The following is a 16747-nucleotide window of genomic DNA, read 5'->3' on the forward strand; positions in this document are numbered from 1 at the left end:
TCTTTTTTTTTTTTTTTTTTTTTTTTAAGCACGGTGTTTTTTTTTGTTTGTTTGTTTTGTTTTTTAAAGATTTATTTATACAAGCACTGGGTACAGTCAGAAGCGCGGGAGGGTGAGAGAACTCACCAGAGCCAGAGCGGGGAGCAGAGCAGGCAGAAGGACCGAAGTACACTGCTGAGGGGAGCAGTGGGCGGCAGGAGAGGTCTGCGCCCCATGTGGGATCCTCCTCCGGTAGCCGGGGAGCAGCCAGAGATTGAACCGGCGCTGCAGAGGCTGCGGGCAACCTCACAACCCAGTGCGCAACTGCCGCACCACCGGGGCGGCCCTCTCAAACCATTCTTTTATAAATATTCTCTGAAAACTTCGCCCAGAAGAACCAGCCCGGCTCCAGAAAGCAATACTTCTGGTGTCCAGAACTAAGACCTAAAGCCTCAGAGCTTGGGAGGAGGGAGCTGGGTTACAACAATGACTCAGCAGTTCATTGGCAAGGTCACCACCTGATTGTTGCACTTCAGACTTCTAAGAAGTCAGACTTATCAGCAGAGGGAGTCCACCAGATGCTGCAGAAGATAGTGAGAGGGATGGGATACATAGCATATTTCTGTCTCTCTCTTTCAAATTTTTTTATTATTCTTTTTTAACAAATGGCCCCAGGGATGAGGAACCAGGTGAAAGTGGAGAAGGGGAAGGGAGGCCCCCTAGCTCCACATCCTCTCCCCACCCACCTACCCCCTTCTCCCTTAGAGTATGTTTCTCTTGATGGTAATTCCTTGCAGGCTAAGATGAGTTTGAGGGCCCCTGATCACCTAAGTTGGAATCTGAATGTCTTTGTAAGACTAGATGGTCAAACATTGTGCATTTTGGCCCATCAGGGCATCATTTGTCCTGGGGAGTCCGTGGGGAGGAAGTAATCCAGAGGGTAAAAAGAAGAGCATTGCTGAGGGAGTAGAGAGGTAGGCAGACAAAAGTGAGGAGAGAGAAAGGCAGAGCTACAATGGGAGGAATAACCTTACTTCTTGCCGACTCCCTCTGAAGAAAACACCTAAGTGCAAGACACCTCTCCACCCACATGGTACCATGCCACCATGCCCCTGTTGGGTACAATTAAATGAGGTTAAAAACTAAGCCCCACTCCTGACCCAGCAGGCAGGTTTGGGAGGCTGGAATAGATAAGAAAGAAGAACCAGCCCAGCTCCAGGAATGCAGAAGCCAAGGCCAGAACATGTTTCTGTGTCAAAGGCCAGTACCAGAGATCAGATATTCCAGCAGATAACTGGTGCAAACGGGCCCCCCAAGTTAGAAAGTCTGTGAAAACAGAGTATAAAAGAGAGCCTCAAATCCTCCTTGGCAAAGACTTCTGTCTCACATGTTGCTTCCTTTAGCAGTGTATTTCAATAAATCTACCTGTTCTGTTCTCCACTGTCTCTGGTGAATTCTTTCATACCTGTGCCTCTGGCCTCACCCTGATCTTCTCCCCACAATAACCCCCCACTTCTCCCCTCCCCATTTTATAACAAAAAAACCTCTCTTGACTTAAAAATTTGGACAAATGGAATTAAGTTCTGACCACCCTTTGTTCTTTCTTTCCTCTACCCCCTCATAATTTACCCTTAATTCATAACTAATACATTTCTCTCCAACTGCAATTCCAGGGAACTTGGAAAATTTATTGTATATTATATATCTAGCAAAAATTCTCTGTGCCTCTATGAGGTTGACAGTAACCTGGGAAACAATGCAGAGAAACACTCCCTGCTGAGAAAGCCAAACACCTTGACTCTTGATGCCTAGACTGTGTGGGACCTTCTTGGACCTAAAAATAAGCCTTTATTTCCTTCTCTTCCTGCACTTCCTCTCATTTCTTGCCCCTTTATATAATTGTAGCATTCTCCTGCCAACTCCTTTTAGAATGTCAAAGCCAACTCCTTTGGTGGGCACTGCAAATAAAAACTCCTTTGTGAAAAGACATTCTCATGGTTCAGGACAGGGAGCAAAAGACCCTGTTTGGTTTTGTTGCTTACACAATGGTTATTTCAAATTTCACATCTGTAATTTAATAGCTGTGTGACTTTGGCAAGTTATTTTACCTTGCTGAGTTTATCCAATCTGTAAAATGGAACACGGATGCCTCCTTCAGTTTTCCAGTGTGCTGACAGCGTCTTTATCTTCACTTGTAAAGTACTCATACTGTAAAAAGAAGACATTTATCAGAACTGTACATCTAAGATTTGTGTATTTTCTGCATGTATGCTTCAATAAAAGGCTTAAAAGAAATAATTTAAAAAGGATATTACCCTTAGGACATCCCTGGTGGTGCAAGGAGTTAAGCACAGCACTATGAAGCTATCTGCAGCCAGTACCAGAGATCCCCCTGCTGGCCAGGGAGCAACCCACATGGCCCACCAGACCTCTCCTGTCTCACCTGCTGCTCCCCTCAGCAGTGTATTTCAGTCGGTCTGCCTGTTCTGCTCCCCACTCTGTGTCTGGTGAAGCCTCTCACCCCCCACACTTATGGCCTGTACCCCAGCTCTTGCATGCATGCATAAATAAATAAATCTTAAAAAAAAATTCCCCTTACAGGGTTGTGGTGAAGATCCAATAAAAGCATATTTGTTAAGTTTAGCAGTGCCTGGCACGTATGTTCAAGGCCGGGGCCCACAGTACAGATGGACCTTCCTGTTTCTGGAGTCTGGAGACCCAAGGTTTTCCTTTCATGCTCAATCTTTATACAATGGCTCCTCTCTGGGCCTCATTTTCCCTGACTAAATAACGGGGTGAGCTTAGGTAAATTCTGGGGCAACCCGCCTCTACAGGAGAAAGTGGAGAGTCAGGTGAGGTTGTGAATCCGGCGGGACAGGTGACTAGAGAAGCAGCGAAACTGCATCCAGAACCCCGCCCTCCTCCCTCCGGGGGAGCCGAAACCGGCCAGAGGCGGCCGGGAGCGGAGAGGCGGTGAGGCCTCCGCGCGGTGCAATATGGGCCAGGCCGACAGGCCCCGCCCCCCGCTCCTGACGTGGCCCCCGGCGCGGCCTTTCCCCCTGTGGGCGGGGTCTCCTCAGCGTGCGGGGCAGCGTGTCGGCGTTCTGGCCAATCAGCCCACGCGCGCCCAGGGGAGGGGCCGGTGCTGCCTCCCAGCTCCGCTTCCTGCTCGCCTACCAGCTCCGTCGCGGAGGCCAAGGGCGGGATCCACTTATTCACGCGTAGATGAATGACCAGCTCCCCGCCCCTCCTGTGGGAGGCGCTTCCTCTTCACCGCCGGACGTAGGCAGGTCCTGCCTCCCTCCACGCGACGACTTCCCTCGCAGCCCACCGACGCTGCAAGCTCAGGCCCACTGGGTGGCTGACAGCGCGCACACCTGAGCCGGGAGCATTGCACTCTGTTCACGCTCTGTGCTCGTGCACAGGTGAGTTTTTCCTGCTGCTGCCCACCTTTCTCACAAAGGATGTGCCCTTGATCCCTCTTTACAGAGTCCGCCCCCAGATAGAGTGGAGCGCAGGTTTTGCCGGAGGCCAGGTTTGTTTTCGGATTTGATCACTTTCTCCTCTCTGCTGTGTGATCTTACATAAGTTCTCCGTTTCTCTGGACTTCACTTTCCTCAGCGGTAAAATGATTTTTTCCCCCCCAGATCAGAACTGCAGTGAGAACTAACTGAGATAAAGCTTTTAAAGCTGACGACACATAATAAATAGATATTCGCTTATTTTAGGCATCTGGCTTGGGTTTGAGAAAACCAGAGATGTTGCCTCAAAGCTCCGTTAAGCGAGAGTCAAATCTGAACCGTCAGGGGTTGGGGCTTCTATTGACTCTTCCCTTTAGCCTGTTCGAACTCAGGAATGCGGGACCTCTTTTAGAAGGGCCTTGATGGTTCTGATCGGGCCTGTTACTTCCTTCATGTCTGTTTTTGCATCTGTAATACAGGAGCAATCGTGGTTTCCTGCCTGGAGCCACTGGATTTATTTATTTTTTCCCGAAGATGGTAAAGTGCTTTGATATTTTCCAGAGGTGATTCTTTCCTGGTTTCCCAAGAAGTAAAGGAAGATATGATGGAAACAATGACTTCCTCAAAAGCCCCTCCAGCTGTCTCCCTTGTTGGCCTCTGTGTGTGTGTGTGTGTGTGTGTGTGTGTGTGTGTGTGTGTGTGTGTGTGTACAGGCAGGCATTCTGAGAGTGAGGAGTTCAGATAGATGACAAATCCTCACTTCAGGGAATAACCAACTTTGTGAAGGAAACGTATAAACAGACTTTTGCAGCTATGTGCACAGCTATCAATACATGGCAGGCCCAGAAGTTTAAAGTGCCAGCTGAAGGACAGGCAGCAGTTAATACAGCAAGGGTGGGACTTGAGGAAGGAAAATGTGCAGAGGCCTGGAGGTTAGAAATGTTTTACAAAGTTTGGAACATAGAGTCTTAAAGGAAGAGGTGAAGACATTAGGAAGATGGCAGCCAGGTTATAAAGGGTGTTACGAAGGAGTCTGAACTTTATCCTGAGGATTAGGAAAGAGTTTGAGCGCCAGAGTCACATGGTCAGATTTGGTGAGTAGATTGTGGGGCGACTGGCCACACTAGAAGTATAGATCTGTGGTTCAGGTAGGGATGATCAGAGCTAGAGTAGTAGCAGTGGAGGTAGCTATGGACTGAACAAAGATATAGGAAGTATAGTTCAGGATTGTTTTTACATACATCAAGAAGAATGTGAAATGTTAGTGCATTCTTAGGCTTTACATTATAGTTTAGAGCAAAAAGGATCTTTAAATATTTGAAAGTACTGAAAGGATTTTTAACCCAGCTGAGTAGACCAAATCTGAGTCTCCATTATATACCTAAGGTGGTTTTCCATGTGGCTTCTCAGAAGTGCAAAAAACTTACTCTCCTCCCATAGCCTGTCATTGTCTGATAATACTAAGAAATGCCTCAAATGAACCGAACTACTTTCTTTTTTTTTAAGTTGTTTTTTTTTTTTTAGATTTATTTTTATTTATTTAATTTATTTATACAAGCACTGGGTACAGTCAGAAGCGCGGGAGGGTGAGAGAATTCACCAGAGCCAGAGCGGGAAGCAGAGCAGGCAGAAGGACCGAGGTACACTGCTGAGGGGAGCAGCGGGCGGCAGGTGAGGTCTGCGCACCATGTGGGATCCTCCTCCGGTGGCCGGGGAGCAGCCGGGGATCGAACCGGCGCTGCAGAGACTGCGGGCAGCTTCGCAACCCAGCGCTCAACCGCTGCGCCACCGGGGAGGCCCCCGAACTACTTTCTTTAGATGTTTCTTAAGACCCCACGGATTATATTGTGAACATGTTTGGTATGTTTTATTACCTGATATCCAATGCCTTGTGTCCCTGGTAAGATAGAGTATACAGAAAGAACATCACAGGTCAGGCACTGTGCTAAGTGCTTTAGATGTAGTATCTCTTCAAACTATGTGCAACCCCAAAACTTGAACCCTTTCCTCTGTGCTCTGCTGCTGGATTTGATGAGCTCAGTTTTGGACATATTGAGCCTCAGATACCTATGTGATATACTATATCGATGTTCAGAGGGAGTGTAAAAACAGACCTGAAGTGTGAAGAATTAGTACTTAAAGGTGATAACTGAAGAGATATGAGCTTGACTAGGTAATGAGGAGAGAACCCTGAGGGACACCAGTATTTACAGGAGGCACAGGAAAGGCCCACATAGCCAGGGAACACCCCTGTAAATACTACTTTTTTTTCCCCTGTGTTTTTGAGTTTCTTGCATCCAGGAAGCAATAATAGAACCCTCGTCTGAGAAGGGAAAACTGAGCACCAGCCAGAAGGAACTTAGGCCCTGAGTTGGGAATAATAAGACCTGAGTGCTGAATTTCTCCTCCCGACACATCTAGCTTCTGACTTTTGTAGCTGCAACTGCTCCCAAGATAACATGAAGATTTCTTCTGAGTGCTGCCAGAGATCTACCTAGGCGATTTCTGACAAACTCAGAGTTTGTTAATGCAGGACTCCACTGGAAAACTGTTGCCCCAGGCAGAAGATGAAGTCTAGGGCTGGCAGAGGATGACTTTCTATCCTAGAGAAAAATACCTGCCTTCTGGCTCCTCCATCTTTGCCTTTAGGGCTCTTGGTTTTTGCAGATTTTTGTTAGGTGTTTTTACCTCTATGATTCCTGCCCACTAGTCTTAGTCCTTTTGGTTTTCAGTTTCACCTGCAAAAGAAAGGGAAAAGCAAGAATCAAATTTCTTTTTCCTTTTCCCCTTCAGCTAGGCTTTTGTTCAAGTTCTCAGCCTAGATGTAATTTCAGAGGCCTCCTGTGTGTGCTGAGGAATCTGGGAGAGGCCAACAAGTCACTTGTTTGGAGATCAAACCCAGGAAACCAACCACAGATCCTAGTGGCAGTTGGCAGACTAGTTCCTTTTGGTGAAGTCCAGATATGCTTGCCTGATTCCTAGGAAGTTTGGTTATAAAAGCTACTGCCCTCAGTTACTTGTGGTTTGCTGCCCAGACTGAACAGTTTTGGTTTTGTTTTTATTTTAGCAGAATAAAGTGGCTACCATAATCAGATTATATATTAGACCATAAAATTCTCTCCCTGGGTCAGTAACATAGTATTAGAAAAGACAGTTTTGGTGTGTTGGTTATACATACAATTTGTCTTATTACTTGCTCTATAATATTCTTGATGTACTTTCAGAACTTGGAAACAAAGGTTTTACTTATAGTGGTAGATCTGGCAATGAAATCAGTCCCAAGAGAACTGGGGATTTATAGTACTGATGAGATCAAGGGGAAAAGTGGTTTTGAGGAAAGTTGGTTTCTGATTTATAGGCTCTTGGGGTGAGCATTCCTAATCCTTTTCTCTTGGGTACCTCCTGTTCATTAAGACTTAACTGAGATTTCACCTCTTAAGAAGCCGTCCTAACCAGATCACTCTTTTAACGCACTTGTACAGATTTTGGTCATAACTCTTATACATTATGCTGATATCTGCCCTCTTCTACCTGACCATAAATTCTAGGAGACAAGGACCCTTTTTGAATATGTCTCTTGGGTCTAGCCAAGACCTGGAACAGCAGTAATTTGCTGAGTGATGAATATTGTTTGGCCATTTGGAGACTTCTGATTTTCTTTGCTCTTTAAAGAGGATGCTCTAATCTTTCACCAGTTTTGGTTTTTTTTTTTCCCCATTTGGAAGCTTTCTTCGAGCTGTAGCTCACCATATTGCCCTGAAGACCTGTGTTTAGTTCCCCATTCTGGAAAGACTTCCCCTTCCCTCTTGGGGAAGTTAAACTCATTGTTAAAAGCCAATATCCTCTGATCCTTTTTTTTTTTTTTAAAGATTTATTTATTTATGTATACAAGAGCTAGGGTACAGGCGAGAGATGCGGGGGGGTGAGAGGATTCAGCAGAGACAGAGTGGGGAACAGAACAGGCAGAATGACCAAAGCACTCTTCTGACGGGAGCAGCGGGCAAGCCAGGAGAGGTCTGCTGTGCCATGTGGTGGCTCTCTGGCCAGCCAGGGATCGAACTCGTGCTGCAGAGGCTGTGGATTGCTTCATAGTGCGGTGCTTAACCCCTTGCGCCACCAGGGAGGCCCTATGGGACTGTTTTTACTTGCCTATTTCCATTAGTTCCTCCTTGGATTCTTTGCTCTGCCACATCTTCGTTGTTGATTTGGGGCAAATAACTTCCCTCTCTGAGCCTATTTTTTCATCCAAATAATGGTGTACTTCCCTTGTAAGGTCCCACTCAGGCCTAGTATCATGACTGATTAGACTTCTGAGAGGGGCCCAGAGCCTTTGTAGTTCTTACAACCTCCTGGGCGCATTCATTTCATCCTCAAAAAAATGATATCTTTCTGGGCCTGTTCTGTCACCTGGTTTTGCTTTATCTCATAATGGCCTCTACCTTGCTCACACTGCTCATGACCTTATTTAGTTAAGGTTGGGTACTTCTATCTACCCCACTGCCTTTTTTTTTAGGCATTGGCGCTCTTTAACAGACCTTTAGCATGGTAGGAGAAAGGGCAGCCAGGCTAATTGTCCTGTTAGTGTTTGTTCATCAACTAATGCTTGGTTGATTTAGGGCACCCTGTCTCAGCTGCTTCTGCTCCAAGCCATGTATATGCAATCACATGTTTGTGGTCTACCGCCTCTGTATCGTTTTTCTCACCCATGTTTTGCCCAGTGGGTAGTTGAGTGCTTTAGCAGTGGCACCCTCCACCACTTCTCTTCCCATTTGTGTTTCAGGGGACAATGGCGGCTTCCTATACTGTGCTGCATACTGGGCAGAAGATGCCCCTGATTGGACTGGGCACCTGGAAGAGTGAGCCTGGCCAGGTAAGAAGTGGGGGAAGAGGAGGAGGGCTTCTTATAGTTGGGAGAGGGTTTTCCCTAGCAGCTCCAGCCCTGTATTCCACTTCCGATTGGAATGAGCCTGGAGGGCAATAGGAAGAGACTTTAAAGTAATTGTTTAATTAGTTTATTACAGTTGTGCAGAGAAAAGGGGAAAGGGATCAATAAATAATATGCCCTTGGCTTCCCCAGGAAACTCAGAGGAAGCGCTAGGGGACCACCAGAACCAAGGGCAGAGGAAGAGCCCCTTCCCTGGCATCTGCGATCATGTTTCCCCCACATGAGCTCCTTGAGGACTAAGCTTCTCCTATGTGCTCAGTCTGGAGTTAGGCACATAGCAGGTGTCAGGGTTTGAAGAGTAATAGATCAACCATATAAACCAAAGGCTAGCAAAATTTTTCTTTAAGAACCTCATGGTTAATAATTTAGATTTTGCTGGGCTAGTTACAAAGTGGAGGTAATTACATAGTTATGTAACCACTTAAAGATGTAAAAGATTATTCTTAGCCCAGTGGACTGAAGCACACACACACATACACACACAGATGGTAGTTGCTTACCAAAGTTTAACTACTGACCCCTGGTCATTATAGTATATAGTTTACAGATCCTTTCAGCCTTGGAGAACCTGGAATGGAGCCCTGCTTTCCCACAGTTGACACAACTAGAGATTCAGCTCCCACCTGGGGTGAGGCATCTCCCTAAGGCAGCTTCTTTGTTCCTTATAAATCTGAGTAAGAGTTTAGTTTGGGGATTGTTTGGGAGAACAGCCTCTTCTCTGGAACTTAGGCTGGTATTTATGGTGTGGTTGGATGACCTTTGCCATTTTCCCTTTTGTTTTCTTTTATGTAGCAAACTGCTTAGGACCCTGGTGCTGGGATCTCTGTGCTCCCAGCAGGCACTTAACATGACCTGGGACAAGTCCACGCTAGGTGAAGGTCAGAGTCAGGGCCAAGACGAGGGGCATGGAGTAGCAGAGATAGGGTCAGTGTGAGGGGAGTACATTTTATTTATTTATTAAAGATTTATTTATTTATGCATACAAGAGCTAGGATACAGGCCAGAGATGCGGGGGGATGAGAGGATTCACCAGAGACAGAGCGGGGAACAGAACAGGCAGACTAATCGAAATACACTGCTGAGGGGAGCAGCGGGCGAGACAGGAGAGGTCTGCTTCACCATGTGGGTTGCTCCCTGGTGGGCGGGGGATCTAACTCGTACTGCAGAGGCTTCGGATTGCTTCATAATGTGGTGCTTAACCCCTTGGGCCACCAGGGAGACCCCACAGGGAGTACATTTTAATAGTAGGAACTGTACCTTGATTGGGATATTGAATGTCAAGAGCCTGGCACCCTTTGTTCTACTTCTGATGCCAGGTTTCTAGTGTGTGGTTTTTTTTTTAAGGGGCTTCCCTGATGGCGCAGGGGGTTAAGCATCAGCAATCTGCAGCTATTGCAGCACTAGTTCGATCCCCAGCCAGGGAGGTGACCCCTGGCACCACCCCCCAACCTGTGGCCTATATCCCAGCTCTTGTATGCATAAATAAATAAATCTTTTTTAAAAAAGAATTTATTTATACATGAACCAGGGTACAGGCCAGATTCGTGGGAGGGTGAGAGGATTCACCAGAGATAGAGTGGGGAACAAAACAGGCAGACTGACAAAATACACTGCTGAGGGAAGCAGCAGGAGAGACAGGAGAGGTCTATTGCACCACGTGGGACCCTCGCTGGCTGGCCAGGATTGAACTGGCACTGCAGAGGCTGCGGACAGCTTCACAGCACTGCACTCAACCACCTGCGCCAACCAGGGGAGGCCCTAAATAAATCTTTTTTTAAAAATAATTTTTTTTAAGATTTATTTTTATTTATTTATGCATACAAGAACCAGGGTGTAGGCCAGAGGTGCAGGGGGTGAGAGGATTCACCACAGAGTGGGGAGCAGAACAGGCAGATTTACTGAAATACACTGCAGAGGGGAGCAGCAGGCGAAACAGGAGAGGTCTGCTGTGCCATATGGGTTAGCTCCCTGGCTGGGGGTCAAGTTCATGTGCTGTGACTGGGGATATCTTTATAGTGCTGAGACTTTAACCCCTGAGCCACCAGAGAGGCCCAGGTTTCTAGTGTTTTTAGCAAATTAACAGACCCATTCTCCTACTGGGTGTTTTTTTTTCTCTTTCAGGAGACTCTGGACCCAGTTTCCATCTTCTCTGCTTTCCTTAATTTTCTCTCCTTCTCACCTCTTTTGCTCACCTGAGCTCCTGGAACTGCCACTGGTTACATGGCTTCCTGAGGGTATCTCTGTGTGGCCCTGGCCTAGGAATTATTTATCTATGTGTCACCTTTCCGTAAGCAGTGCCTTAGGCTAGGATTTGTCTCTAACCTATACTTTTGTTAATTTATCCACTCATCTTCTGATTCAAAACATACTTACTGAAGTCTTCTTTATGCTAGATGCTGGGAGCATATTGTTAGTTTTTTGCTGGGATGACTGAGATGGCTTAGGTAGGAAGGAGCCTTGGATGTTGGTGGGGTAAAGACAAAGGGTTTGGGGCATCTGAAGAGGCTTCTGGTAACCTGGACTGGAATCATTGCTTGGATGACTATTCCCCAACCCCCACCCCTGTAGGGCAGTTTCTGGTCTAGATCAATAGAGCTGAAATCTCTGCTTCTCTCACCTGGCAGGTAAAAGCAGCTATTAAGTATGCCCTGAGTGTAGGCTACCGCCACATTGATTGTGCTGCTATCTACGGCAATGAGGCTGAGATCGGGGAGGCCCTGAAGGAGAATGTGGGACCAGGCAAGGTAAGATTTGGGGCTATAAAAGGGTGGAGGAAGAGCTCAGAAGCTGGGGCTGGACCTGGCTAGAGGACTCTGGTATCAACTTCCTTTTAGTTCTTCCCCCAGAAGTAAGGGCATGTAAGACTGTGTGCCCCTGGGTCTTCTCATGGTGGCCTCTGCCTCCTGCACCAGGCAGTGCCTCGGGAAGAGGTTTTTGTGACATCCAAGCTGTGGAACACCAAGCATCATGCCGAAGATGTGGAGCCTGCCCTTCGGAAGACACTCGCTGACCTCCAGCTGGACTATTTGGACCTGTACCTGATCCATTGGCCTTATGCCTTTGAGTGAGCCTTGCCCCAGGGTCTTCATTCAGGGAGTTGGGGCTTGGGCGGTCTTGTTAGTAATTTATCATAAGTGAGAATAGCAGAGTAGGAGAGGAATCCTCACCTGTGTGGCAAGTAAGGAGCTTGTCTTAGGGTCTCAGCCTTTTCTGCTACAGCAGCTATTTAGCTACAGAAAAGGGAGTGCAGCTTCACATGGTATGTATTCTAGAGTGAGCTTGCTTGGCCCCTCCTGCTTCTTTTATTCATGTAGGCAACATGTACTAGCTTCTGTAAGCTGGGCCGTTAGGGTTGTAGTAAATAACAAGCTCTGGCAAAGGATATGAAAGGAACTCAGTGACATATGTTGGAAGAAGGCTGCAGAAGCATGCAATTCCCTGAGGTGGAAGGATTCCATAAAGACTTAACACCTGGATCATGATCTAGAAAGGTGAAAAACGATGCTTGTAACTCAGTCTTGGCCCTTTGTTCTCCTTAGGCTTGGATTATGAGATATAGAGTAGATAAATGGGCAGTAAGCCAGGAGCCTGGCATTTGTGCCCACTCTGGGGGGAGGGGAGGTTGTCTGACTTTTACTCTTTTACTCAGGCAAGGAGACAACCCCTTCCCTAAGAATGATGATGGGACTATCCGCTATGACTCCATCCACTACAAGGAGACCTGGAAGGCTCTGGAGGCCCTGGTGACAAAGGGGCTGGTGCGGGCGCTGGGCCTGTCTAACTTCAGTAGCCGGCAGATTGATGATGTGCTCAGTGTGGCTTCTGTGCGCCCAGCTGTTCTTCAGGTGAGCACAACAAAGAGAGCAGTTGGTTTAGGGGTGTAGGCACAAGAGCAGGAGTGAAAAGATCATCGATGGGTCTTCTTCCTGGAGTTGGTTTGCAAATTGTTAGAAATACTGATGAGGAAATCCTTTGCGTTGAAAAAGGCATTGAAGTGTGAGAAGAGATTGAGATGGCCAGTGGGAAACAGTGAGAAAAGTGGGCTGAGCGGAGTTAAGGGTGATCCAAGCAGGATGTTTGGGTGGGGCCAGATAAGCTGAGTTGGGTATGACCAACCCATGGTGATGAGTTGTTTCTTGACTCAGGTGGAATGCCACCCATACCTGTCTCAGAGTGAACTGATTGCCCACTGCCATGCCCGAGGTCTGGAGGTGACTGCTTACAGCCCTCTGGGCTCCCTTGATCGTGCTTGGCGTGATCCAAATGAACCTGTCCTGCTTGAGGAGCCAGTGATCCTGGCGTTGGCTAAAAAGTATAACCGATCTCCAGCTCAGATCTTGCTCAGGTGCATGCAATCTTGGAAAAATGAACTTGGATCAGGGGAAGGGCTCCTGGTTTGGGAGGCAAGGGTTGAGGGGTTCCTTATCCAAGAGCCTGGATGAGGCTGAGAATTTTGCCACATGATCTAGGGAAGGCCACCCTGAGGTATGTTCCTCATCCAGTGGGAAGTGGGACTTAGGGGCTCCCAGAAGTTTGAGAAGGCTCCATGGAGGACTGAACAATGCTTGTGAGTACTGACTCCTCTTCCTCATCCTGCTCTACCTCCCACCTTAGGTGGCAAGTCCAGCGGAGAGTGGTCAGTATCCCTAAGAGTGTTTCGCCTTCCCGTATTCTTCAGAACATCCAGGTACTTGTTGATGGGTCCTGTTTTCTCTTTTTTTCAAAACTGGGTTTCCAGTTTATTATAAAAGACTATGACAGAGGATACAGGTGGTGGTGGGTTTCCATACACCAAGGCAAGGTATATGGAGGGGGCATGGAACTTCCATGGTCTCTCAGCACACTACATTCCCCATATCTTCTCATGTTCACCAATCTTGAAGCTGCCATCCTGTCTTCTTTAGCCCACGGGGACAGTCTGACCCTGACTGGCCCTGACTAAGAAGGCAGTGTTCTGGAACCACAGCTTTCATTCACAAAGCTATCTTTCCTGACCCCTACTTCTTACCCCTGTCCCCAGGTGTTTGACTTCACCTTTAGCCCAGAAGAGATGAAGCAGATAGATGCCCTGAATAAAAATTGCAGATTCATCATACCCATGCTTACGGTGAGTGTTATCATCCCCAGAGTCAGGGAGTGTGAGATTTGGACAGAATTCTACCTCATGTGTGGCCTCAGCCTTGTCAGAGGAGGGGAAGAAGGCTTACTGTTGGTGAGATTGCTGTTCTGGACACAACGGGCTTTTTTCTCTTTTTTAAGCTTGTTTCTATTTATTGAGCCATACCAAGGATAGGGCTTATAGCTTGTGAGACCCAGTACTGCCTCTCGATATCTTGTTAACTAGAACAAGTTATTTAACTACTCAAACCTCAGCTTCTATCTGTACAAAAATCCCAGTTACTGAGGTTTAGTAAGCTCTCAGTAAATGATATAAGTAATGGGAGTCTAGAAGGCATTCTCAATCTTGTTAGAGAGTTTGAGGTTGGGTTGAAGTACATATCCCAGCTGAGATTGAAAACTCTTAGGAGAAAGTCAGTTACATACCAGGTTATGGGTTGGTGCTAGAATGCTGTTAATGCTGTGAGTACTGTGTCATTGTATTCTATAAGGCTAGAACCGGTTCCCTGTCATCTGACATAGTGCTGAAAATGGGTGAGGTTGTTGAAGATTTGGGAAAAGATGCCCTGTAACTTTGGAATGTCAGTCCCTGCTAATAGAATCCTCTGTCTGTCTCTGTTTCCAGGTGGATGGTAAGAGGGTCCCAAGAGATGCCGGGCACCCTCTGTACCCTTTTAATGATCCATACTGAGACCCACACAGCTTCCTGTCTTCCTTTCCAGTTCTCTAGCCACAAAGTCCTTCCATCCCCAGTAAGAGGGAATTAATAAAGTCACTGGAGCATCTATACTGCCTGCTTGTCTTATTTTTCTGGTCAAACCTAGAATTGACATTTTTTCCCTTAGGAACACCAGACCTAGGGACGCTGAGTGTGACTTGCCCTGAGCCAGAACTTCCTTATCTTGAGAACCATTGTGTACCTCAATTCCTCTTCTGGTGTTCCTGAAGTATGTGTGCTTGTGAAGTAGCTCCATCTACTGGCGGTTCGTAGCACTGCACCTGTGGCTTGTTTTACCAAGAATGCTAAAAATGGATCACCTCGGGATTAAGATCAGGGCAATAAGAATCCTGTGGTTTATGGCACTACTAAACCTGGGTCTTGAGTTCCCATAACACCCTGATTAGTGCCTAGATTTAGGACTTTTAACAGCAACAACAAAACATTCAGAAGTTTGGGAGTTCTAGTTTGCAAGACAGGGATTATTTCTCTAAGACACTACAGTGTATAAAGAGGCAGAGACTTCCCCAGGCTTGTCATTCTGTACCTAAGGTCCTATCTTAGACACCTCATAGTTTCACCAGATGTCATTAATAACCAATTTTAAGAGTTTTTGGGAAATCCCAATAAACTCCAGTCATATGACACTCATTTTAGTTTTCTGGTTGAGCCACTTCTCTTCATTCAACAGGTATTTATTGGGTGCTTACATGAGTTAGACACAATAATAATTATAGCTAGACCCTGGGGGTATAGCTATAATCTAGTCCCTACAATCTATCTGAAGAGACTTTAAAGTAATTGCTTAATTAGTTTAATTACAGTTGTGTAGAGAAGTGCTATGAAAAAGCACAGGCTGCTGATTCATTCAGCCGAGATCTAAAGCATGGATGGGATTAATTAGTTACAAGGGGTAAGAGTAGGAATCCTCTTTCATCCAAATTGGATAGCTTGTTGGGGGAGAAGCCTTGACACTGGAAGAACTGCTGGAAGAACCTAAAGAAGGCTTGTCTGAGAAGAACTGAAAGTGAGTGGGGGTGGAATGGCATACATAGTACTGAAATTAGAGGCCTGGTGGTGGAGGCCTAGGAGACTAGGTTAAGATTTTGTGTTATCCTGAATGCAGCAGAAAGCAATGGAGGTTTGGGGTAGGAATAACATGACATAATTTATGTCTTAGGAACACAATCCTGGTGCAGTGGGAAAAATGGGTTAGCACGGTGAACAGTGAGGGAAGGAGGCATGTCGGAAGTTAGTATTTTGTCATCGATCCTTCCTATCTGGTACAATCCTTTGGATCCCTTAGCCCACTGTGGGGACTAATACCTGCTACTTAAATCTTCAGTTTAGCTGTCTTTTCCTCTGGGACATCCACCCACCCCAGGTGACTTACTTAGTAATTCCATAGCTGTCACACAGTTTTGTGATTCAGATTTCCGCAGTAATGAAGTAGGTTGTTAGGGCTGCCATAACAACCACAGAATGGTGGGTTAAAATAACAGAAATTTATCTTCTCACAGATCTGGAAACTAGAATTTTGAGATAAGGTATCCTGAGGATCCTGAGGGAAGGATCTGGTCCAGGCCTTTCTCTTTGGCATGCAGATTACCATCCTCTCCCTGTGTCTTTATATTATCTATGCATCTGTTTTCAAATTTCTTCTTGTAAGGACACCAGTAATGTTGGACTAGGGCCCTTCCTGGTGAACTCATTTTAAATTAATTATCCCTTTGAAGAGTTTGTCTCCAAGTACAGTTATATTTGAAGATACTTGGGATTAAGGGAACTAAGAATGTGAACTTGAGGGGAAAGGAAACCATTCAGCCCATATCAGAAAGCAAAACTTGTCTTAATATGAAATTCCTAATAAACTGACTACTTAAACACTATTTTTTTTTTACATTTTAGAAGAGCAGGTTTATTAGAAATAGGCAAAAAAGAGAGGCACCTGCATAATACAGGTGGGCAGGTGAGCCAGAAAGGGACAGGTTTGTTCAAAGAGATGCCTGCATAGACACAGGTGGGCAGTCTTAGGAGAGCTGCTTAAAAACTATTCTTTTTTTTTTTTTTTAAGATTTATTTATTTATACAAGCACTGGGTACAGTCAGAAGCACGGGAGGGTGAGAGAATTCACCAGAGCCAAAGGGGAGAGCACAGCAGGCAGACTGACGAAGTACACTGCTGAGGGGAGCAGAGGGCAGCAGGAGAGGTCTGCGTGCCATGTGGGACCCTCGCCCAGTGGCCAGGGATTGAACCAGCGCTGCAGAGGCTGCAGGCAGCTTCACAGCCCAGCGCTCAACTGCTGCGCGCCACCTGGGAGGCCCTTAAAAACTATTCTTGACTCAAACATCTCACATCCTGCTTAACATTAGCATTTGACTATTGATATTGTCATTTAATCACTGGGCAGTTTTAGTGCCTGTCCATTGCAAAGTGAAATTGCAAAGTGAAATTGCAAATCTTTCAGAAGATTTCAGATCTTCTGCAAATTGCAAATCTTTCAGAATACTTTACAAAGCAATGAA

At 46.3% G+C, this 16747-nt stretch overlaps 2 protein-coding genes across 3 annotated transcripts in view; one reads left to right on the plus strand and one right to left on the minus strand.

Annotated features, from left to right (window-relative positions):
• The window catches only part of PRDX1 (peroxiredoxin 1), a 41289-nt gene extending 38350 nt beyond the window's left edge, over positions 1-2939 (minus strand). Inside the window, exons 1-2 of the mRNA XM_054691717.1 lie at positions 2579-2939; positions 2088-2187 (exon numbers count right to left, since the gene is read on the minus strand). The gene's annotated coding sequence lies outside the window, so the exon portion shown is untranslated. The remainder of the gene's footprint in view (positions 1-2087; positions 2188-2578) is intronic.
• Positions 2940-3171: 232 nt separating this feature from the next.
• Positions 3172-14288, plus strand: AKR1A1 (aldo-keto reductase family 1 member A1). Of its 2 annotated transcripts, none has more exons than XM_037499603.2 (9): positions 3172-3404; positions 8221-8310; positions 11010-11129; positions 11298-11449; positions 12035-12230; positions 12531-12730; positions 13000-13072; positions 13406-13492; positions 14129-14288. In XM_037499603.2, the coding sequence occupies exons 2-9, from the start codon at positions 8227-8229 to the stop codon at positions 14192-14194; spliced, it is 978 nt and encodes a 325-aa protein (XP_037355500.1). In that variant the 5' UTR covers positions 3172-3404; positions 8221-8226; the 3' UTR covers positions 14195-14288. The 2 variants fall into 2 exon arrangements, with proteins under 2 accessions (XP_037355500.1, XP_037355499.1); XM_037499602.2 differs by lacking the exon at positions 3172-3404 and adding an exon at positions 7964-7985.
• The last annotated feature ends 2459 nt before the right edge of the window (positions 14289-16747 follow it).

This window comes from Talpa occidentalis, unplaced genomic scaffold (assembly GCF_014898055.3).
Source record: "Talpa occidentalis isolate TD23 unplaced genomic scaffold, MPIMG_talOcc4v2.1 talOcc4.9, whole genome shotgun sequence".
Taxonomy (NCBI): Eukaryota; Metazoa; Chordata; class Mammalia; order Eulipotyphla; family Talpidae; genus Talpa; species Talpa occidentalis.

Excerpts from the sequence above, each read along its gene's own strand:
- AKR1A1 (XM_037499602.2), top strand. Across the intron at positions 12,731-12,999 it reads CCAGCTCAGATCTTGCTCAG|GTGGCAAGTCCAGCGGAGAG; the intron begins GTGCATGCAATC and ends CTCCCACCTTAG. Across the intron at positions 13,073-13,405 it reads GTATTCTTCAGAACATCCAG|GTGTTTGACTTCACCTTTAG; the intron begins GTACTTGTTGAT and ends CCCTGTCCCCAG.